Here is a 24,363-nt window from a genome sequence, read left to right on the forward strand (position 1 = left end):
CCCTCTATCTGTACTGGTGATGGTGAGGCAATATTAAAGGTCATGATATCTGTCTTATTGCGTTGATTTTCAGTCCAATTTGCTGCCTGAATGCATTGAGTCGTGTTGTTTTTTCTTGTATATGGTGTTGGGTGAGTGATAGGAGAGGACATCATCTGCAAAGTTCAGGTCTTCAAGGGATGAGAAGAGCGTCCATTTAATGCCTCTCAGCATGTCTTCTGTGGTATGTTGCATTACCCAGTCGATGGCAAAGTTGAAGAGGATTGCAGACATGACACACCCCTGACGGACTCCTGTTTTGACTTCAAAACTGAGCTCACTGTGATCAACACTGCATATAACGTTGAAATAGAAGCTTTTGATGACATTGATTATACAGAAAGGAATTCCATATGCCCGCAGAATGCGCCATAGGATGGTCTCATGAATGCTATCAAAAGCCTTCTCAAAGTCTATGAAATTTATGTAGAGTGACTGTTGCCATTCCAAGCACTGTTCTATTATGCTTCGTACAGTGAAGATCTGGTCTGTGCATCCACGCCCTTTCTGAAAACCAGCTTGTTCTTTTCTGAGAATGCTATCAAAAAACAGAGTGGACACTCTTAATTCAGTTCAAACCTGTTTTATATTGATGTAGCTCAATAAGGAACTGATCTGAGATAAATCAAAATAATCAGGTTTAAATTAAGCTAAGAGTTTCCACATGGGGTTGGCATTGGTTTCACTAAACCAATTTAAAATCACATCCTTAATTATGTTTTGAATATAGACAAGGACTTGGTCAGTATTACATAAATGCCCAGCATAATGTTAAGGGCCCTTTGCTGCTATAGGTGCCATTGGCAGACATAATGTTAAAATAGAATTATTGATCACTACTAGTAATAAGATACCATAGCACTTTTCACAAGTGTATGGGCCCTGGTTTACTAGCCAAATTCCAACTCAAGTAATTCCATTTTACTTACCCAGTTGTTTCAGCCCTAAGCTGTTGTGCATTGTTGTGTACTGTTAAAAAGAGGCCAAATTCCTTCCCAGAGTGGCTGCTTTAGTCATGAGTATTTAATTCCTAAATATTTGTTACCTATCTCACAATGAAATGTGCTATAAAAGTGCACCACAGTATTTTATTATTAATGCCTTTGACATCAGGGGAACCAACAGTTCTGATAATCACACAGCATTTAAAAGGCTTTCAGATTCCGATGCCAGAAGGTGATCAGATAAAGTAAAAGGAATTGGAATAACCCACTATAAACCAGCAATATAATATAAAAGCTTCTAATAATTTCTAATCTCTCTTTCTCCCCAAACCCCATCTCAACCTATTGGCTAGTTCTAGAGAAGAAGTGCTTGTGAGAACTAGGAGCACAGAATGGCCTCAAGAACCAAGTGTATATATGTTCTTAAGGACAACGTTATAGTAAAGTTGCTGGAAAGGGAACCAAGGTGTAATCGTTTGACTGTTCCAAACAACGAAGCAACATCTAAACAAATAAATATTGTTGCTGAGCCTTTCCTAATGGAGCAGCCGGGTCAGAAAGCCAGTGAGACCGTAATCAGTATCCACCCCCAGGTGAAAGGAGATATGACTGTCAACAAACAAACCTCCTGCTGTCAATCAGTGACTCCTTCAAGCCAATCAGCAAGAGAGGGAGGTGGACTTGGGTGGGCCTTCTGCGCTGGAGGCAGCAGTGCTGAAAGTGATGCTGGGGGACCCACAGTGTCATAAACAGCTGAGACGCAGCATGCAGCGGAGACAGGAGGTGGGAGGGAGGAGGAGGAGGAGGGGTGAGGGACGGGGGATTCCTGCTGAGGAGGCTGGCGGCTGGTGGGCTCGCTGACTACGGGCAAGTGCTAACAACAACAAGAGCGAGCCTGCGCCTTTATTTCCCAAAGTTTGCAGCCGGAGGACGAGAGAGCAAGCGGCAGGACTGCAGCAGCCAGGGGGAAATGCTTCTGAAGGAGCTTCCTCCAAAGGCTGGGCTGCGGCAGTGCCTCTGAAGCCAAATCTGGCCACATTCTTGCACTGGAATTAGGGGGAGTGGATCAAGCGGATCTCTTCGGGGATTTGCCATTCCTGCTCCCCTTGCGGGCAGTAGAAGGACCACCTCCTCCCTTCTCGGTCTGGGATTATTAGCACTCAGTCTGGGTTTCTTATTTTACCCTCTCTCTGAAGCTGCACTGTACAGCTAGGCGCCTGCAGCCACGCAGCGCCTTCCGCTAATCTGCGCGGCCACCCTCTGCTTGCTGGCTCTGCACAGCTGGGCGCCCGCCCCAGCTGTTTCCTCACCTCTGCAGGCCAGCGGCCGGCCCCGGCCTCCGGAGAGCCGCGGCAGTTCTACTCAGCACAGCTGCATGCCCGCCGCAGTTTCCGCACATCTGGATTCGCTGGAATCTTGGGCCTTCCATGCGCTGTTGGTGCTACCCTATATGTTTTACGTGGGCTTGTTCTTCGTCAATGTGCTGATTCTTTACTATGCCTTTCTGATGGAGTATATCGTCCTCAATGTAGGGATCGTGTTCCTGCCCGAAGATATGGACCAGGCTCTGGTGGATTTGGGGGTGCTGTCAGACCCTGGCTCGGTGCTCTATGACACGGACAGTGAGCTGGATGTGTTTGATGGGTATTTGGAATAACAAGCAAAAAGCGTGCAGAAAGTGACTAGGGAATAACCCCACCCCCCTTCGCAAGAATTGGAGGGTTTGTGTTGCACTTGGTGGCCATGGCTAAGGGATCACCAGAGCTCTGTGCTGTCCTTGCATCTGATTTCCCTCAGCGCTGCATCCTATGTTCAAAATGGCCCCACCGGTGCAAGTGTCAGTGGGGGCTACTACTGCCTCTCGTTGAGGTGCCCAGGATCTGCTGCTGCTCATGGGATGGGAACTGGAGGCTGTGGCGGAGGCCCTGGTGGGAAGCAGGGGACAGACAGAGAGGGCACTGCCGGGCTTCAAAGCGCTGTAAGTCCAGCTTGGTCAGTATCATCATCATCATCATGAGAAGTTGCAGAACCCGAAGTTTAGGGGCTCTGTCCTCAGCTCCCGTCACCCAATGTACCATTCTGTTTAGATGGAGGCTTAAGGTAGTTCCAGAAACAGCCCCCTCCCCATAGCTGCTGGCCTGGCACATGGGGACAGGTATAGGCTAATTTTTTGCTCACGTTCATGTAAATAAGCACGGGGTTGGGAGGGGGCGCGATTTCGGGAGTGCAGCGTTTGCTCCGCTGGCGCTGTATTTATACTACTCAAGGACAGATTTCCATTTGTTCCCGGGGCAAAGTCTGGCGTACACTGCTGCCTGCAGGGCGTCCGAAAGGAAGGACGAGTAGGCTCTGCGAGGAGTTTACACTCCGATTCGACTGAGCGCTGGACGTAGATTAGAAAACAGAGAGAGCATTTTAAAATTAAATCCTCCATCCCTTGTCTGATGACCTGGGGGCCTTCCCACACTACACAGATGTAGAGTCTTTAACTGTGCACGACGCGTGGGGGTGAGGTACTGACATAATCTGCAAGCGTGTGCACCCAACCCTAGTGACTTGAGCTGAGGACAGAATTTGGCTCTGTCTAGATGGCTGATCTCTGTTGCTTCAAAACAGATCGTTTGACGCTAAACTCGGGGTACTGGTTCACACTGAGCCTTCTGGCGTGCCTTTGGCAGCATGTCTTGTAATTGACATAATTCAAATACAAATACACTCCTCTAATCAGATTTTCCGGCTGCAGCATTTAAGTGATTCCTGCAGACTCTTCCAGTTTCACAGAGCAGCTCGTTTAGTTCACTGACAAGGGAATACAGAATTGCAAAAGCTGGTTCTAGTCTCAGTCCTGCTGCCCCTCACTAACTGCTATATATATTGTCCTTAAGGAACTTATTTTTAGGTGCTGAACCCCCAAAGGGCCTATTGACTCAATTAGACAACAACTGTGTGATGATCAGGCCCCTAAAACTGCTTGGGCTCTGACCACAACTTATAACTCTGGCTTCCAAAAGGCCACAGCAGTCAATTAAAAACTCAGTTGGGGCAGCATAAATGTTTTGAATCAGTACCCTTCTTTTAAAAAGCCTATTTGTATTCATCCTGAATAAATGTGAAACCTACACAATTAACTGTTACTTGCAACTAATATATACTTTCATATTAATCAGCCATGCAGCATTTTAGGGGAGGTAAATTATTTAGTCAACTAAGTTTATGGTAGTACTTGTGATTTATTCTAAACAATTGAAAATGCAGTAATGACAATTATGAAAGGAGCAGATTTTTAAAAATATTGAAAAGTGATTCATTAAGAAACTCAGTCTTTTTAATTGGAAGTCAATGTGTGTAATCAAGTCAGCCAAACTTCTTATATTAATGAAAACAAACTTTAAAATGGAAACTTATTACCAAATGTACTAGCAGGATTTTGATCTAAACAATAGCAAATGTAAATATACCAAAAAACAAACAAACAAACAAACCCCCAGCATCTTTGTGGAAATATCAGTTGAGTTTCTTTAGCATTTACAAAGATGAAAAGGGGAAACTGCAACAGAATTTTTGAAGGGGGAAGTTACATTCATAATAGTAGCCATGAAGGTATACTATACAAAATTCCCTATAAAACCAGGTTTCTCTAAACAATTTACAAATATTAAAAACTACCTTTCATTATGTCTTTGTCCCTGACCAAAGAAGAAATTAATTTTGCCTGGTGCAAGACTGAGCAATGAGTTCTGTATCATCTTCAGCAACAGCTGTAATCTGATTATGTTGGGAAGCAGAACTGGGCCTGGTCTAGACCGGGACAGGAGACTTATGGAAAAGTGCAGGAAATGTCGTTAGTGGTTCAGCGGATAGCATACTTTTTGCTGAGTCAGTACAGAACAAATAGTGCTAGTGGCCTGTCCATAATAAAGGGCTCAGTCCTGGTAAGTGCTCAGCTCTCTCCAACTTCCACTAACGTCAATAGGAGATCATCCTAAAAAAGATCCCACACATTTTATTTTTGCTAGTTGTATTCTGACCCAGGCCTAGCTTGTGTAATTATATTTTGCCATTCTATATTCCCCCTGAAGTTTAAGGTGGAGAAATTGTTCATTTCCTTTCCAAGAAGATGTGCAGTGTCGCAGGAACTGACTTTCAGTCCCCATCATTGGCAGTGTTTAAGTGATGGATGAGTAACCCCTTTGTATACAGGGTAAAATTCTCTCCCCAGATATTTGTGCATAACTCCCACCAAAGCCAAGATAAGTTTTTCATACATAACAGAACACACTGTGGACAACAGTCTAGAAGGTGCATTGGGATCTTCCAGGAGGATGGATACTATGTAAATGAAAATTGGTGCTGTTATATAATCATAGTATCCTCTCTGCTCCCATAAACAGGGGTTTGCAAAACCTGTCTAAATGCACTATGGGGTATAAAGGAAGAAAAGGCAACAAGCTTGCTGTTGCTCCTGCAGAAACCCCTCTGCATGTACTCAGAGCATCACCTATGGGAATTCTGTGTTAGACAGTGCTGCTGACCTTACCATCTTACCATGCTGTGAAACAAAACCACGCATGAATGAAGCTGAAGGGTGATTTCCTAGGAGGGATGACACAGGGAATTCTGAGCTCTACCTGGATCTTGAGTTACCCTGGGAAAGCCATAGGTGTAGGGAGCCAGTCCTCCTGCCTCAGCCCAGAAGCATGTGACACTGAAAACTCAGCAAGGTGGGTCACAGAGTTGCTATCAGAATTGACCAGTACATAGGCATTAATTTTTCCATTAAACATAAAATCATAACTTGGTCCCAATCCTGATCCTATTGAAATGCACAGGAGTTTAATCAACGTCTTCTGTGGGGCCAGGAACAGGCCCATTATGATTAACATATTATATTCTGGTTTTATGTTTTCATCCTTCTGCATCTTGCAAAATCACCTTTAAGGATTTCACCTATTTTCTTTTCAATCAGTCCCACTGCTCAAGCCCTCAGGTCTGCAGCACCATCTTCCTATACAAGGAAGACTTTGTCAGATTGCTGCTAAAGCCTATCACAATCATTGCTTAATTGTTCTTTGAGTTCAGCATTGAAGCACATGAAGAACACTGCTCTTCCTCCTGTTTAAGCTCGTTGCCTCTCTAGCAAACGTTCCAGTCCAGAGATTTTTCTTTTAATTAATGGCCTTTTTTTTTAAAAACAGTTTGTTATCTTGCTTTTTCCCCTGCATTTTCCATACTGTTATGTTTGTAGAGAGGAAAAAGTAAGGGCTGTATTAGATGGACTAGTGGTAACAAAGTGCAGTGTATATATATCTAAAGTGCAGTGTATATATATAAAAGCTTGGCCGTCTTCCTTTCTTTCCAACATCATTCTGTTCTTGTACAGATAAAAAGGAACCAGTTAGTGGCCAGTACTCATTTAAAATGATGTCCTATGGAAAGTCTAGTTTTCCGATTGTGTGTCCTTGTCTAGACAGGAGAAAATCTCTGTATACAGCACTTGATCAGGACACATGCTTTATAGAGATGTTTTCAACTGAATTATGAGGGATGGTAAAGTGCTGCTTAATCAGGACATTGTTAGTATAAATTCCACTTAATGGAGATGAATTTAGCCAGTGCCAAGTGGTTAAATAGCGTTTAACATGGTTTGGCACTCTAAATCCAGGTCATTTAATACAGAAGTATAAAATAGAGATATAAATTAAGTAATTTAGCATTCTTTTAAAATCTGTAATATTTTATTTAATTTTAAGTGTTTCCAGATTTTGTTCTCCATTGGGACAATAGTCTTAGGGCTTCCCAGTTAAAGACCTAATGCTGCAGCCAATATTCATGCAAAACTCCCATTAGCTTCAGAGGAAGTGTAACAGGGTTTCTTCACCGCTCACGGTGTCTCTCCCTTGCCATCCTGGAGGTCAGCACTGCCAAGTGCTTCGCCCTCCTCAGCAATCTCTACCCACCTTCTTCTCTGCAGCCTGTCTCTCCCTCTTGCAGTGGTAGCTTCCTGTTGTGACTTGGCCCTCCAGCCAGGTCACTAAGTTCCTCTCCTTCCGGTAAAGTCATAGCCCTTCCAGATCAGCTGTCCAGCTGATATCTCCAACTCCACACGTCAGGGGAACCCAGGCCCACCCTCTGCCCTGGGTTCTGGCCCAGGGACCCTATAACATGCAGCCACGGCCTGTACTCTCCTAGTCCATGCTGCAGTTTCCCTGGGCTTCTTCCTACATAACTGGCTCCCCTCTCTCTTCGGGTTTGCCAGCCCATTCTCCCTCCTCTAAGGGGGAACTTCCGTCTCCTTGCTACTTGCAGCTCCCGGGCTTTTTAAAGGCTCCTCCTATTCCTGCTCAGCTGTGACTGCCTCTAATTAGTGGCCTCCTTCTAGCCTATATTTCTCCTGTACTGGACACTTAATTGGTCAGTTAGGCTTGCCTGGCCTAATTTACCCTCTCAGGGGCTGATGTGGCGAATACACCCTAACACAGGGAGTTACAGACTTGTATGGACTGTAGAACAGGAGTCTACTATACTATACTTCATGTATTTGGAGAACTCTGCCTTTTCTTTATCCTCCCCATGTAGATGGCAGGATTTGGGAGTTACAGCACCAAACGCCTTGAAAAAGCTTCCTGTTCTATTTAAATAGAATGTATATTTTAAGAGTCCTGTCTACATAAACTGAATTGCAACTGTAATTGCTAGGTGTCATCTGTTAGTTTAGGTTGAGAGTTCTGGGGTCTGTGATGTACTTGAAGTCTTCTGGAATGTGATTGTGTAACTGCTCTTCTCTTTGTACCTCCCTGAGAATTAGATGTGACTCATCATGAGGTTATCAAAGTCAGCAAAAATATTTAATAGAAAATATTTTAATACTTTTTATATACAATACCAGCATAATAAGAACTTTTAGTATCAATGGATTATTGTTTATTTCTTTTTATGAGCAAAGTCCTGCATTCAAAAATCTGTAATGCAACATTTTAGTTGCATGCCAGTATTTAAATCCCAAATCAAGGTCAAAGGAATAGCTCAGTTTGCTCAGACTTCAATTTAGGATTACAAATGTTAGCTCTCTTTAATCATTAGCACTAAACATTATATTTATGAAAGCCAAGAGATTTCTTATTATTTGCACACAGCTGTATAAATTGAAAGCTTGTTATAATGTCATTAGTTTAGCGCAGAGGATAAGACCTCTGGGTTCTGTTCCACATTCTGCCATGGACTCTTCCCCGTCTGTAAATGGGACTGCCTTTGCAAATTATTTTGAGATCCTTTAAAAAGCAGTGCTACACATACACACACACACACACACTACAAAAATAAGTGCCCTCTTTATATGAGGCAATGCGGTCCAGTGGACAAGGCATTGGATAGGAAATTAGGAGAGGTAGGCTCTTGTCTCTGCCCCGACCTACTGTATGAACATGGTCACTTCACTTACTTGGGCCTGAATTTCCCCTAATTGTAAAACAGGCATGATAGGTGAGCAAGTGGGGCAGGAGGGTGTAACCATTTCCACTGACAGCCTCAGAACTCTTCTCTCTTTGGTTCATGTCGATCAGCTCAGCAGCGCCAGTGGGGCTGAAGGAAGCCTTTCCGCTGCTTTCTGGCTTGTATCAGCTTCAAAGCTTCATTTATCTTTACACATTTTTGCTTTGTCATTCTTCACCACGTCTGTGCAGTGGATTCTCGATCTTCCTCTCTTTCTAGTTCCTCACTCACTCTGGTACGTATAGCTACGTGTGATATCCTTTCCAGGTCCATTCTTGACATGGGTCTGATCCATTACAGTCATCTTTCCTGAAGCTCCTGTAACAGCATTATTTCTTGCCTTAGCCATTTTCTTATCACTTCATTTTTTTTATTTTCTGCTGTCTTGAATCTCTCAATATTCCTTTAGCTGATTCATTTGTGCAGTCAATATCTTTAGGTCCTCAGCTTTCCTCATACCTCGGCATTCCAACCCATACAGCATTATCAGCATGACAGTTCTCTCATATATGCTGATTTTCATTGTAATCAAAATGTCTTTAGCTTTTCAAATCTTGCTGTTTTCTGAATGCTGTAGCACCTAATGAGTCTTTTTTTATGTGATCTTCACAGTTCTCATTATTCCATACTTGTTCTCCAAGGTGCACACATCTGCAGACACGGTGAATAGGTAACCAGCCAGACAATGGTCCCTTCTCAGGGTGAAGCTTCAAAAGGTTGTGTCTTTGCATGACCGGAGATGGTAATTTGCATTCCCCTCCCCCCATGTATTTCCTAAGCGCTCCACTTAACTTTGTCTGACTCATTGTTTAAAAGAGTCCTCTGAAGGTCATAACCTTTCCCCCGGTTTATCTTTGCCCCCAGAGAAATTACATACAACCCCACACTAATACATAAACTTTGCATTTTTAATCCAAAATGGACACCAAAGATACTTAAACTTAATTCAACAAGTTTGTGTAGGATATTACAGAAAATTGCCATATCTGTCACACTCTAGTCTAACTGGCATTTTCTACCATCAGTTGTAACAGCAGAGCAATAGTTGAGAATTTTAGAGCCATGTAAGTGATTTGGAGGCCCAATTCCCATTATAATTAATTATAATGAAAGGGAATTAGGTGTTCAGATCCCTTAGTTAGCTTTGAAAATCTTAGCCAAAATATAGCCCATATAGAGATACTATTCTAGTCCAGCTCAAACTACTAGGAATTCTGCCCTAGGTAGAACCTGAAGAAAAAGTCTTGGCTAACTGAACTGGACTGACCCCTCAAGGTCAGTAGCTACAGCCTGTCAAACATCTCCATGCACTGGTTTGACACCTGGCCCCAAGAGATTTCCTAGAAAGAGCACATTTAGTTGCATATTGCAGGAATGGAGGCAGATGTTTTATGAGCTTTCCAAAAGTTACTGTTAATGCAAGTCAAAGGTAAATGAGGCAGAGGAAATAAATGGAGATTGAGTTTAGGATCAAAAATGCTTGAGCCCTGAGCGTTTTCATCTGTTAAAAGCACCAGAGCACAAGTGATTTTAAAACAAATTTATTTAAGGAATTTTCACATTTATTGTGTTAGAATCCTTTGCTAAGCAAATACACTCTAAGTCAGCTTACTTTAATGAGAGGGGAGAAGGGCCATTTTGCATGGTGTAATATCCATATTGTCAAAGGAAGAAAGGAATGAATCCAATCTAACCCTTCACATAAAAAGGCATCATTTCTTTTGGAGAAGGGACTAGATTAATATTCCCTTTCAGATGGCAACCAGTAGTTCTAAACTAGAAGCAGCAAGTCATGTGTTTACAGACGCTTAGCCTGTTGATTTGGGCAGCTTGGATCTCTTGCCTCTATCACAGAGTGGGTGAGCTATGGCCCGTGGGACCCTCCTGCCGGGCCCCTGAGCTCCCAGCTGTGGAGGCTAGCTCCCAGCCCCTCCCCTACTGTTCCCCCTGCCCCGCAGGCTCAGCTCGCCCCGCTGCCAGCGCAGTGCTCTGGGTGGCGGGGCTGTGTTCTCCTGGGGCGGCAGAGCCTGGCCTGACCCGGTGCTCTGTGTTGCGCGATGCGTGGCTGTAGCACCGCCAGCCACCAGTGCTCCAGGCAGCACGGTAAGGGAACAGGGAGCGGGGTGGGGTGCAGTGATTTCCCTGCACCCCCCCTGAATTTCCCCAACACCCCCCCTCCAGTTTTGTGAGCTAGTTACATACCAATTTAGTGACTGGAAATCTGAATTTAAATTGAAACATTAATACACACTTTAAAAGCTTATACAGTGTATGATAAAATATGTGTATCTGAAAAAGTATAATAGATTTGAAAAGTATGAACATAGCTGTATAAGGAAGCAAGGAAGCTAGTTTGTTGTTTTTTATGATGCCAGTGCATTCATTTTGGTGATGTTGGCCAACCTAATAATTTCAAATGATGATTTGTAAGCAAAGTCTAAATGAGCTCTCCCTGACAGCTAGTGATGAGCTGGGGCTGCGGGGAAAGGCTTCAGGGCCAGATTATATTTACATTCACACCTAATCTACCTAGGTATCCAGCAAACAGAGCTGTGTTGTCCAAGCGATAGATTTTGGCTGGGGTTGGGTTACAAAACGCTTGAATGTGGGGGAAATGGGGGATGAAATGTTGTTCTTATTGTATGAGTAAAGGGCAGTAGAACTGTACTTAGTCTGTGATGATTTGAAGGCATCAACAGAGAGGCTGGGGACCTGTCCCTCTCCACTGTTTAAAGACAGAGCTGATTAGGCTCCATAGATAGTCTTTTGTTCTGTTAAGTGACCACTGCAGCTGAAATCACTGACAATCAGGTCTAAGTGCTTAGTTCTGTTGTGGGGACAGTGTTCCTGTGGGTACAATGTTTTTGTGTGAGAGACAGCCCAGACTGCACTAGCAGTGAGGTTCCCCCACTGAGAGGTCAGCTGAAATCACTGAGAGCTGGTGGAACCTCAAGAGACCAATTCGCAGAGGTCACAGTGGCAGATGGCAGCAGAAGGTGACTGCACAGGGCCATTGGCAACAGAGCGGTGGAGTGAACGGTGGCACAATGAACAGCCATGGCCAGAGCGAACAGTGAGCAGCTGGAGGAACAAGCAAGGTACCTTCTTGTTCCCCACCTGGAAGGTGTAGTCACATGAAAGCACCTCTGAACTCTGAGTCTCCACTGACCAAAGACAACACCGGTGAGCGGGGTGCGGTGGAGGGAAAAGTGAGGGGCACGTTAAATAAACATTTGTTTGTTGGACTATATTTTAGTCACTTTGCTCCAGAATGCTAGATTTGTGACTGGGAATGGAAACTTATATAAATATGTTTCCTAGTAGGCCGAGATTTTTAAAATGCATTATTTGCCAAGGTTGTTATCTCACATTGTTGGTATCTTGAGCAGTCATTATGTTGGGGAGTTTCTGTACTAAACATTTTTATTATTTTAATTAATTTTTACATAAGAATGGTCATACTGGGTCAGACCAATGGCCCATATAGCCCAGTGTCCTGTCTTCTGACAGTGGTCAAGGCCAGGTGCTTCAGAGGGAATGAACAGAACAAGTAATCATCAAGTGACCATCCACTGTTGCCCATTCCCAGCTTATGGCAAACAGGCTAGGGACACTCATAGCATGGTGTTGCATCCCTCCCATCCTGGCTAATAGCCACTGATGGACCTATTCTCCAGGAATTTATCTAGTTCTTTTTTTAATCCTGTTATACTTTTGGTCTTCACACCATCCCCTGGCAAAGAGTTCCCTGGGTTGACTTTATATTGTGTGAAGAAGTACTTCCTTGTTTTTTTTAAAACCTGCTGCCTATTAATTTAAATAGGTGACTGCTAGTTCTTGTGTTATGTGAAGGATTAAATAACATTTCCTTATTCACTTTCTTCGCACCAGTCAAGATTTTATAGACCTCTATCATATCCCCCTTAGTCATCTCTTTTCTAAGCTGAAAATTCCCAGTCATTTTAATCTCTCCTCCTGTTTCATACCCCTGATCATTTTAGTTGCCCATCTCTGTACCTTTTCCAATTCCAATATCTCTCTTTTGGGATGGGGTGACCAGATCTGCACACACTATTCAAGGTGTACACATACCATGGATTTATATAGAGGCAATATGATATTTTCTGTCTTATTATCTATCCCTTTCTTAATGATTCCCAACTTTCTGTTTGCCTTTTTGAAAGCCACTGCACATTGAGTGGATGTTTTCAGAGAACTGTCCACAATGACTCCAAGATCTCTTTCTTGAGTGGTAACAGCTAATTCAGATGCCATCATTTTGTATGTATAGTTGAGATTGTTTTCCAATGTGAATTACTTTGCACTTATCAACATTGAATTTTGTTTGCCATTTTGTTGCCCAGTCCCCCAGTTTTGTGAGATCCCTTTGTAACTCTTCACAGTCTGCCTGGGACTTAACTATTTTGAACAGTTTTGTATCATCTGCAAATTTTGCCACCTGTTTACTCATTTTTCCAGATGAATATGTTGAACAGTACTGGTCCCAGTACGGACCCCTCAAGGATACCACTGTTTATCTCTCTGCATTCTGAAAACTGATAATTTATTCCTACCCTTTGTTTCCGATCTTTTAACCAGTTACTGATCCATGAGAAGACTTCCCTCTTATCCCACGATGGCTTACTTTTCAAAAGTCAATTTAAATTAATTTTTTTTAATTTATATTTTTTTAGAAATCTAGACCTGTTATGCGTTTTGGTGTAACTTGCATTATTCTTATGTTAAATTTGCATCATCCTAACAAAACATTTACTTTATTCATATCTCTTTTATATATCTCATTGGTCCTAACACCCCCCCTGTAAATTCGAACATCCTCTCTAATTTCAATTCCTGGGGAAACCACTGGTGGGGTGGATAGAGGGCAGGGGAGTTCAAGGTGATGATCAGGGATCGGGGGTGTGGATAGGGGTCAGGATGGTCAGAGGGTGGGGAATGGGGGGTTGAATAGGGGCAAGGCCCTGCGAGGGCAATCAGGAAGGAGGGGGGGTTGAACGGGGTGGTGGGAGGCAGTAAGGGACAGCGGTTCTGGGACAGTCAGGGGACAAGGAGAAGGCGTGGGTGGATGGGGCAGGAGTCCCGGGGGGCCATCAGGGAACGGGGAGGTTGGATGGGACATGAGTCCCAGGGGAGGGCCATCAGGGGGCGAGAAGCAGGGAGGGGCGGGGACCGGCTCACACCCCCCTCCCCTAACTGGCCCTCCCCTAACTGGCTCTGTCGCCATACAAGGGTGTTGAAACTATAGCAATGGAAAATTTATTTGAGAAACCCAGAGGCCCAGTCAAGCAAGCACTGCCCAGAGTTGGCTACATCTTTCTGTTAATCTGTGCTAATTATAAGCTCCCTTTCTCTTCAAAGACATGGAATTTAGGTATGTTGCCTGCCACCTCCTTTAAAAAAGGCAGCTGAGAGAGTTTTCCATTGTCTTCTTTGAGGCTATCCAGCTGTCTGCAATGGACAGCCTATCTGTTTTTATGGCTATTTCTTTTTCATTCTTACGGTTACGTAGAGTACTGTGTTAAACATTAAGCAAGCAGTTTAGTCTGTACAGAAACACAATTCAAGTTTTGGAAATCTGTGGAGATCCCTATCTAGGAATTCCTCTTTTAGCTGATACTGACAGAGAAAAACTGGTAAAAATTTAGCCTTTCAAATTTACAAACCTTGCTCTTTTCACATGGCCAGTTAAGTGCATTTTCCTCCTAAGGTTTTGTTAAGAGATTAACCATTCTGTCAAAGATCTCAAATAGATCTTAACAAATAAAAATCCCACCCTTTGGTGGATGTTCAGAAGCTTAAAAATCTGACCGTACCAAAATGAAACTGCCAAACTGACAGGAAGAGGCTGCATGGTGGTTTGAACAGAGTAAGCCAGGTATGCCCAATTCTAAACTCTCCTTTTCTTTCAGGGTTATATCAGGAATTAGAAGGAATACAGTGCCGGATACAAAATAAAGACACCTATTTCCTCTGCATTGTTATGATCTGGGAGTAACAGCAACTTCCAAGACAGAATTAGCAAAAAGAGCATGACTTTTTTTTTTTTTTTTTTTTAGTATTGATGTTATGCTTTAGCAGCTGAACCACTATTTGCCTGCTGGTGTTTTTGTAGTGAGTAGGGTGACTGCATTTATAAGATCTAGACAAGATTCGCCCCCTTCTGTTTTCCATCACTAAAGTTTAAGTTCAAATTACATTTGAAGGATAGATTATTTTTTGAACAACTGAATAGAGATGCAAGACTTGAATATGCTGGTCAATTGTATCATTCACACATCATTTAATATCTGCCACTATAAATTACTAACTTGGTCTATCAGCCTATAGCTATATTTGAAACATTCATCAGGCAGCCCTCTTGTGCGCTTTGGTAGTCTAACTGCACAGGCTCAAATAAATTGTGCTGTCATGTCTAGGCCAACCCACTGAAGTTGCACAAGAGTAAAAAAGAAGAGTTTGCTCTATATATGGCATGAAAAAAAAAAAGATCCCTGTATTCTCTATAGTGCAGCAAAAAAATTCAGTTCAGCCTGGAAAATATCACTAAACAGATAAATATTGACTAATTAAACTCTTTATTAAAACATTCTATCTGTTCTTTGTCCTTGGTTTAGGTAGCAAGGTTATAAAGAGTGTTTGATGACTGTAATAGAACTTCATAGATCTCTTCAGTAAGGCTACAATTTTGTCATGTAGGTTGTGGAAGTCACGGATTCCGTGACTTCAGCCCTGGAGCACTGCGGGCAGTGGGGAGACCCTGCAGCTCCCAGCCACTGTGGGCGGCAGGGGTGTGTGTGTGTGTGGGGGGGGGGGGACGGGACACACTCTGATTGCAGTTTCTAGGCGCCGTGGGCAGTGTGCTTTGTGGGCAGCGGGGATGCGCGCAGCGGCTCTGCCTCTGCGGGCAGTGTGGGGACCTCGCAGCTACCCCACCACTGCAGGTGGTGGGGGACTTCAGAACCCCAGCAGCGATGGGTGCAAGAGCCTTCTCCCGCCCCATTTTGTCACAGATATTTTTAGTAAAAGTTATGGATAGGTCACGGGCTTCTGTGAATTTTTCTTCATTACTTGTGATGTGTCTGTGACTTTTACTAAAAATATCTGACAAAAATCTTAGCCTTACTCTTCAGTAATGTTTCTCTTTAACTCATTCCCATGGCAGATAAAGTCAGTAGAAAAATACCACATTAGACAAAAAACATGCTTCCTAGTACTGCTTTTCCATCTCCTGTAAGTGTGAAATATAGATTCCTTTTAATTGATGATCAAGTGGGTTAAGATTATTTCACAAGGAAATCCTCTCCCCCGAATTCAGCTGGCGATCTCCATGAAGGGAGAAGACTTGTCCCCTAGCGGGTTGCTCTACACTGTCTATTCCAGCCTAATGGCTAATGTAGCTTCCAGAGTCCTAAAATCCCCCTCTCTGTTGGCAGAGGGTCTCCTTCAGCCCCATGCCTGACCTTCTGTGCATCCATACACCTTGGCACATAGCCATGCAAAGATTCTAATCCCCCATAGAGCTGGGCTTCATGCTGTACCATCCCATACAGTTGTTTTTTTAAAAATATCCTTCATCCATCACTGTAGTATCTCAGTATCTGACCAACTCCTTGCATCACTTCTCAAAATCACACTAGGTGAGGGCAGGATTGACCTCTAGCTATGGTAGTGAATCCCCTTTGATACTTTCCTGGCACATTAGCCTAACAAAGGCAGGTTAGGTCAGGAGAAGATGAAGCAAGATTGGCACATGACTTACTGATTTATTTTTGTCACCAAAACCAGGCAGCTTGTCCTGCAATATTACTGATCTCCATAACAGTTTCTTGGCAGGTCCAGCAATTCTAAAAAAGAAAAAGACAAACTGAAATTAGAGGTTCTGTGAAATACAGATAATTATAATTAAATCATTATTATACAGTCAATGATAATGACAAAATTAATTGTATCTGTTTAATAACATTTACCCTAGAAAGGAGATCAACATAAGTTCTTAAATAAAGAAAAGGAAGGTAATGATATCAAGCTTAATATGAGATGAACTGCTTCTTGTACCTTATGGCTGGATCACCAGGCCCTTAGGGTCACCCCTTTGTAATAATGATCCACACTGCATTCCAAATCACTTTTTAAAAGGCCTTTGTCCCAAGTCCCCTCCCAGGCATTTTATTGTGGGGAGGAAGGCAGGTGGAAGGGAACAAAAAGGCTCTAGATTTGGGTATGGTAACTGCTATGTTGGGTTTACCACTTTTGGGCATCTTGGAGAGATGGGACCTGTACTCTGACTGTCTAGAAGACAGAATCAGGAGCTGAGGTAACTATGAGCACCCATTTGCAGGCAGAGATGTTTTGATTCCCTTCCCAAGCTGTTCTGGAAAGTTGTATGTAGAGGCCACTTGTGGGCACAGGGAAAGCCAAACACTAGATTCATAGATTCATAGATTCTAGGACTGGAAGAGACCTCGAGAGGTCATCGAGTCCAGTCCCCTGCCCTCACGGCAGGACCAAATACTGTCTAGACCATCCCTGATAGACATTTATCTAACCTACTCTTAAATGTTTTTAGAGATGGAGATTCCACAACCTCCCTAGGCAATTTATTCCAGTGTTTAACCACCCTGACAGTTAGGAACTTTTTCCTAATGTCCAACCTAAACCTCCCTTGCTGCAGTTTAAGCCCATTGCTTCTTATTCTATCCTCAGAGGCTAAGGTGAACAAGTTTTCTCCCTCCTCCTTATGACATCCTTTTAGATACCTGAAAACTGCTATCATGTCCTGTCATAAACAGATGGTTAAGGGTTAATGTTTCTTTTACCTGTAAAAGGTTAAGAAGCTCAGTGAACCTGGCTGGCACCTGACCAGAGGACCAATGGGGGGACAAGATACTTTCAAATCTTGGTGGAGGGAAGTCTTTGTTTGTGCTGTTTGTTTTGTTCGTTGTTCGCTCTCGGGGCTAAGAGGGACCAGACATACACCCAGGTTTTCTCCAATCTTTCTGAATCAGTCTCTTATGTTTCAAAATAGTAAGTACTAGCCAGAAAAGGTGGATTAGTCTTATGTTTGTTTTCTTAACTTGTAAATGTGTATTTTGCTGGAACGATTTTTACCTCTGTTTGCTGTAACTTTGAATCTCAGGCTGGGGGGAGGAAGACCCTCTAGTCTATATGAATCTGAATACCCTGTAAGCATGTACCATCCTGATTTTACAGAGATAATTTTTACTTTTTCTTTCTTTAATTAAAAGCTTTCTTTTTAAGAACCTGATTAATTTTTCCTTGTTTTGGAATCCAAGGGATTGAGTCTAAACTCAGCAGGGATTGGGGAAGGGAATGGTTAATTCCTCTTTGTTTTAAGCTCCAAGGAGTTTGGATCTGTGTAGCTTCCCAGGGCAACCCTGAGGGGGAGAAAGAAGGGGGGATGGTTTATTTCTCCTTGTTTTAAGACCCAAGCGGTTTGGGTCTTGGGTTCCCCAGGGAAGGTTTTGGGGGAACACTATATTTTTGGCTGGAGGCAGCGTTATCAGATCTAAGCTAGGAATTAAGCTTAGAAGGGTCCATGCAGGTCCCCACTTTTTGGACGCTAAAGTTCAAAGTGGGGAAAAAACCTTGACATGTCCCCTCTCAGTCTTCTCTTTTCCAAACTAAAAAAACAACTGTAGTCCTGTACTCATGGTACTAGTACTCATTCCTGAGCCCCTTCATCTGTTCCCCTCGCTGGTCAGTAAATTTCCAGCACTAGAAGTACCAGGTTTGGTTACAGCCTCATTTACCAGAGCAGAGCCATTATCTCTGGGGACACTTATTCCCGCAGTCTTGATCAAAGTTAAGCAAATTCTTTGGAGCCAGAGAGAAAAAGAAAAGGATGGGATTTTCAAAGAGTCATGCTTGAAAATAGCTGCTCTGTGACAAAACCCACCTATTCTTGCAATATAGACCTAATGGCCCATAACAGAAAGTTACACACGAGTAGGTTTTTGCATGCAATTGTGAGCAGGGACTTTTCCTAACCTGCTATACATATATTATATGAAGTCCAGAATCATTCCCCCCTCCCAAGGCTTGGTTTTATTAACAAAGAAACAACAATAAGATAATAAATATTAGCTCAAAGCCTCTCCATCTGCTTGGTGATCCTCTCTCAGCGATGCTTTTTCCACACTATAGACCCTTTCTTCCTAGCAAGCTACTTACCACCTCACTTATATCCAGATGATGGAAGTCACCTGCTTCAGTGAGTCAACAGAACTCATATAACCCTTTCCCATCAGGATCAACACCTGCTAACAGAATAGGGTTTTTTTAGATAAACATTGCCAGCCTGTTACAACAATGCTAGGAGTTCAAGTAACTGTTACTTACATACTAGTGAAGCTACCAGTATGAGGAGTGGATATATTGTGTCAGATAAATGCTGGATTATCTCAATTTGATAATCTGCTCGCTTTCTTTATCTCATTGACATCACAAAATCAATACATTCTGCTAACTGAGCTTATGCCTGCAAATTAATGAATCTAGCAGATCAACGATATTGGCATGTTTGACACTGCTTTACTTTTGTGGAGTAATATCAAAGTCACAGATAAGTAAGTTATAAATTCTTCTCTTAAGCTTTGAAAAACTACCTTTCCAATTACAGTCTGAAAAGTTCAGGATAGCATTCATGCCTTTTGAATGGCTAATTGATACACACATTATTATGTACACTATGTTGTATTAGAAAAAGGGTTTGTGAATGTACGCTGTAATTTTCTTACACTCATGGACCCTGACATTTAAAACATGAGATTTTGAAGATGATAAAGGTAAGTTCATTTCTTTACCCCCCGCCCCAAAATCCCAAATGTCTAAGACAAGAATGTTAAACATACAGTTTCTCCAAAATGAGAGAAATACTAAGCAATTGTATTTTTTCACTTTCAGGTTCTTCCCACTGCAACTTTTGAGCTATGAAAACAATTTATTATGGCGGTTCTATTAGTCTTACATTTTATAGAAGCTTGTTTTCATTTAATTTACATTTAATTTGGGGGCCAAATTCAAGTTGACAGTGTTCATAAGGACCCGATCCTGAAATCCCTTATTTCATGGGAGTAGCTCCTTGACATCCATAGCATTATTTTTGTGTTGCAGGCTTAGGCCCTGAATTAGCTTTGGTATGTACAGTTCTATAAAACCTAAATTTTGTTATCCTCTGTTTATAATGAAAAGGGCATTTTTCTGTTATTATTACTATATTTTAAGGAGGCGGACATATTTTGAGATCACTTAAAAATCATAGCTAAAGACTGTAGTTTACACATCTGCATTTCTAATGTACAGAATGCCTCATTTAGCATATTAGGGGAAAAGCTTCCACAAAAGTGCTGCAGTAATAGTTGTTAGGGTCAAAATAGTGTGTTGCCGCAGGATTACACAGCAATTCTCTGGAAAGAGATCCTGATAGCCTGCCAATGTAGGAGTTTCTTTTTAAAAAGGAAATGTGCCTTTGAGGTCTGCAGTACTTAGCCATGCATCATGATGTGCTAATCTAAAAATAATCTGTTAGACATCAGGATGAGACCTATGTTGGGAGAAGTTACTCCACATCTGCTTAATTTGGGGTTCTTTCACTTTCCTCTGAAGTATCTGGCACAGGCTATTGTGAGACAGGATACTAGATTAGATGGATCTAGGGTCTAATCCATTTTGGCAATTCCTGGATTCCTAATGTCTAGGACATTCCCAATCCCATGGCCTTTACATATTTGGACTCCTGTTCCAAATTAGGCAGAGCAGGGATCCAAACCACATCAGCCTCTATCACCAGGCTATTGACTATGTAGTATATGTGTGTCTCCCCTCCCCTCCCCCCTTGTTTTGACCAGAAATTCCATCCTGAATCTGAGAAACCTTCCCAACCAAAGGTAAGACAAATCTCACCCTTTCCCGTGAAATGTTTTGGTTTTGATGAATCAGCATTTTCTAATGGAAAAACTATTTAATCCAAAAATTTCCACCCTACTCTACTCCCTAACCCCTACTCCTTTGTAGTCTTCCTGTGTCCAGGTATTACTGCAAAAGAATGATGGCTAGTGAAGACGCAGGACAACTGTTAGCTATTATCAACCCCCAGCACTAATGAATTCTAGGGCCTAAAGAAAGTTTGATTACATGCATGTACAAACACTCATGAAAGTTGCCAAAGAAAACTGCTTCAAACAGCAGTGAAAACTATGAACAGCACAAGGATTTGGCCCACTTTTGCTCAAGCACTTTGGGGCAAGGACTGTCTGAACTTTGTGTATTATACAGTCGTGACAACATTGGTTGGGAGCAAACTATTTTTGTCTAAAGAAAACTTTCATTTGTGAATTTACGTTGTGTCTCAAGGGAGATTTCGAATTCAGTGTAAAATGAGAATAGCACTGTGCTTCTTTTCCCATGAATTTTGGACATGCATAAGTGTAAGATTTATCTGAAGGGCTAATCCAGCCCACTGTTGCATTGACTTCAGTGAGAGAGTCAGTTCAGACCTTTACTTGTCTTGGAATTTAATCGGCCTTGGTGTCAGTACCAACAGTCTCAACCTTAAAAAAAATATAAGTAGCATTGTCCTCAAAACTATCTAGTTTGGGATTTTTGCATGCTGTTCTTCACCACTTAGTGCCTCTTGGGTTAAACAAAAACCACTGGGGAGTCAAAGACTAATGAGCTAGTGTTATTGTAATAATTCAGTTTTCTTTCAAATAGGTTTGTTGCACACTTGAAAATGTGCCAGGACTGGAATTGTGGAACAAGAAACCGTGGCCTTGAATGTTCAAAAATAAAAGGAATGTACAGGAGACGAAATGGACGAGACAATGTGAAGCGGCAGCATCAGAATGTTTCAGCTGTGACTTTTCCCCAGGATTGTTGGATCAGGGTGTTACACTAACTGCAGTGATTCGTATGCAGCACCAGGCCTCCTTAGGACATGGCCTTCATGGACATTTTAAAAAGTGGTCTCTCCATACTTTAAACAGAGCTTTTACTCAGATTTGATAAACTTTTGAATAAACATGTTACCCAAATGGGCAAACCCCATATTACTGTTTATGAAGTTCAAAGCAGATCACACGTTGAAAACTTTCCTGGCTGTTAGTTCAGCAGGTCAGTTCTGCTGTTGGGATAGAGCCTAAAATCACTGCAAGTTAAATTCGGTTCAGAGCAGTATTACAGAAAGGGATTGTTTTGTAAGGTGTGGGTATTTTTTTTTGTTTTTGTTTTTAATTTTGTAAGTCTTGTATTAGGGCAGCAAGAGAGAATCCAGTATAAATCTGGAGGATTAATTATCTAACAGGATAGTGTGCACATTGTTTAAATTCAAGTTCTTATGTACACAATGTAAAAGCAATACATTGAAGACTGACCTCTTTCAATTAAAAAGTATGCATATCAGTTTGCCGGGGAGTCATTCTGTTTTCATTTATACAAAGGAAATTAGTATACTTTCTAGAAATCAAACTTTCCTAAGCCAATTCCATGTTCTATATAGTCTTTATCTACTAAAACCTAGATTTTATGGAAGACAAATAGCATTTAGAACTTTTGCATTAACTACTTTAAAAAACATAGTTCCTGAACTGAAGTATCAGAAATGATGAAGGTCCTGACTGATGTGCATTAGCAAAGCTGTGAGAGGAAGGTACTTTAGCAAAGGCAGATGTTACTCCTGATATGTCTACATGGCCCTGAAGTTCGGACTACAGGGGTGTGAACTGCAGGATGCACTAGCATGCTGTGCTATAGCTCCCCTATTTGGACACTGCTTGTGCAAACTAAAAGGTACATCGGTTGGGCTAATTTAGGGCTTGTCTACATGACCCTGAAGTGTGGACTACAGGAGCATGGAGTTGCAGCTCACACTAAATTGTTGCACCATAACTGCCCCATGCAAAATCCTGCTAGTGCGAACTACAAGGTACCTAGTTCATAGATGCTAGGACTGGAAGGGACCTCGAGAGGTCATCGAGTCAAGTCCCCTTGCCCTCATGGCAGGACCAAATACTGTCTAGACCATCCCTGATAGACATTTATCTAACCTACTCTTAAATATCTCCAGAGATGGAGATTCCACAACCTCCCTAGGCAATTTATTCCAGTGTTTAACTACCCTGACAGTTAGGAACTTTTTCTTAATGTCCAACCTAAATCTCCCTTGCTGCAGTTTAAGCCCATTGCTTCTTGTTCTATCATTAGAGGCTAAGGTGAACAAGTTTTCTCCCTCCTCCTGATGACACCCTTTTAGATACCTGAAAACTGCTATCATGTCCCCTCTCAGTCTTCTCTTTTCCAAACTAAATAAACCCAATTCTTTCAGCCTTCCTTCATAGGTCATGTTCTCAAGACCTTTAATCATTCTTGTTGCTCTTCTCTGGACCCTCTCCAATTTCTCCACATCTAAATGCGGTGCCCAGAACTGGACACAATACTCAGTTGAGTCCTGACCAGTGCAGAGTAGAGCGGAAAAATGACTTCTCGTGTCTTGTTTACAACACATCTGTTAATGCACCCCAGAATCACGTTTGCTTTTTTTGCAACAGTATCACACTGTTGACTCATATTTAGCTTGTGGTCCACTATGACCCCTAGATCTCTTTCTGCCATACTCCTTCCTAGACAGTCTCTTCCCATTCTGTATGTGTGAAACTGATTGTTCCTTCCTAAGTGGAGCACTTGGCATTTGTCTTTATTGAACTTCATCCGGTTTACCTCAGACCATTTCTCCAATTTGTCCAGATCATTTTGAATTTTGACCCTGTCCTCCAAAAGCAGTTGCAATCCCTCCCAATTTGGTATCGTCTGCAAACTTAATAAGCGTACTTTCTATGCCAACATCTAAGTCATTGATGAATATATTGAACAGAGCCAGTCCCAAAACAGACCCCAGCGGAACCCCACTTGTTATACCTTTCCAGCAGGATTGGGAGCCATTAATAACTACTTTCTGAGTACGGTTATCCAGCCAGTTATGCACCCACCTTATAGTAGCCCCATCTAAATTGTATTTGCCAGTTTATCGATAAGGATATCATGCGAGACCGTATCAAATGCCTTACTAAAGTTAACATAGTCCCCTTTCCAACAGGACCACCTTAATGTGAACTAGCTAGTGCATGCTGCAGTTCACACCCCTGTAGTGCAAACTGCCGGGCCATGCAAACAAGCCCTTTTATTCTAATTAGGGCTGAAAGCTGAACAGTTTCATTTCCCCAAAATAAAACTCTGTGGACAGCAAAATCAGCCCCTAAGCCAGGTTGATGTACTGCAAGAGCATTGCTGCCACAAGAGAATTGACGTATTTTTTCAGACTTCCTATATGCTATTGCTACTAGAAGTGATAATATTTCTTTCCTCAGCAGACAGCCAAGTGTGCATTTACTTTGCACCCATCTCAGCCTTTCAAAGCCAGTCAGGACAATGTAGGCTGATACTACAGTTCCCCATGAACCAATCAGCATGCTTGTCGAAGGCTGTTTTTCCCCTGCCCTGGGCATGCTTGCACTTCCATCACATATTTGAACTCCCCAGCAAAGTGAAGCAATAGGTCACTCCCAGTCCCCAATCTTCTGTGCCATGAACAAAGCTTTCAAGGCTAGTGACTGCTCCTGCAAGAGGCAGAGTAAGTCAGACAAGCTACTCAGCACTTCACAGGTGTGGGTCCTTGCTGGGGATGGCCAACATGGTCATACCAGGGTGGCTGAGTGCTGAGAGCTGTGTTCTTTGCTAGAGAGTCCCTGACTTATCAGATCTCAGGCAAATCACTTTGGCCAAAATGTTCCAACAGTGGAGACCTCGATTTAGGCAGCTACTCCGTATGTAGGCACTGATATAAAGGGGGCCAAATTTT

General features: G+C 42.4%; 1 protein-coding gene across 1 annotated transcript; it reads left to right on the forward strand.

Annotated features, from left to right (window-relative positions):
• The first annotated feature begins 2,190 nt into the window (after positions 1-2,190).
• Positions 2,191-21,911, forward strand: DEXI (Dexi homolog). The gene is made up of 2 exons (XM_050966509.1): positions 2,191-2,961; positions 21,225-21,911. Exon 1 carries the CDS (start codon positions 2,359-2,361, stop codon positions 2,638-2,640), a length of 282 nt encoding a protein of 93 aa, XP_050822466.1. The 5' UTR covers positions 2,191-2,358; the 3' UTR covers positions 2,641-2,961; positions 21,225-21,911.
• The last annotated feature ends 2,452 nt before the right edge of the window (positions 21,912-24,363 follow it).

This window comes from Gopherus flavomarginatus, chromosome 9 (assembly GCF_025201925.1).
Source record: "Gopherus flavomarginatus isolate rGopFla2 chromosome 9, rGopFla2.mat.asm, whole genome shotgun sequence".
Taxonomy (NCBI): Eukaryota; Metazoa; Chordata; order Testudines; family Testudinidae; genus Gopherus; species Gopherus flavomarginatus.

What these genes read in the sequence shown, in the direction of transcription:
- DEXI (XM_050966509.1), top strand. Translation starts at nt 2,359, where the DNA reads ATGCCCGCCGCAGTTTCCGCACATCTGGATTCGCTGGAATCTTGGGCC.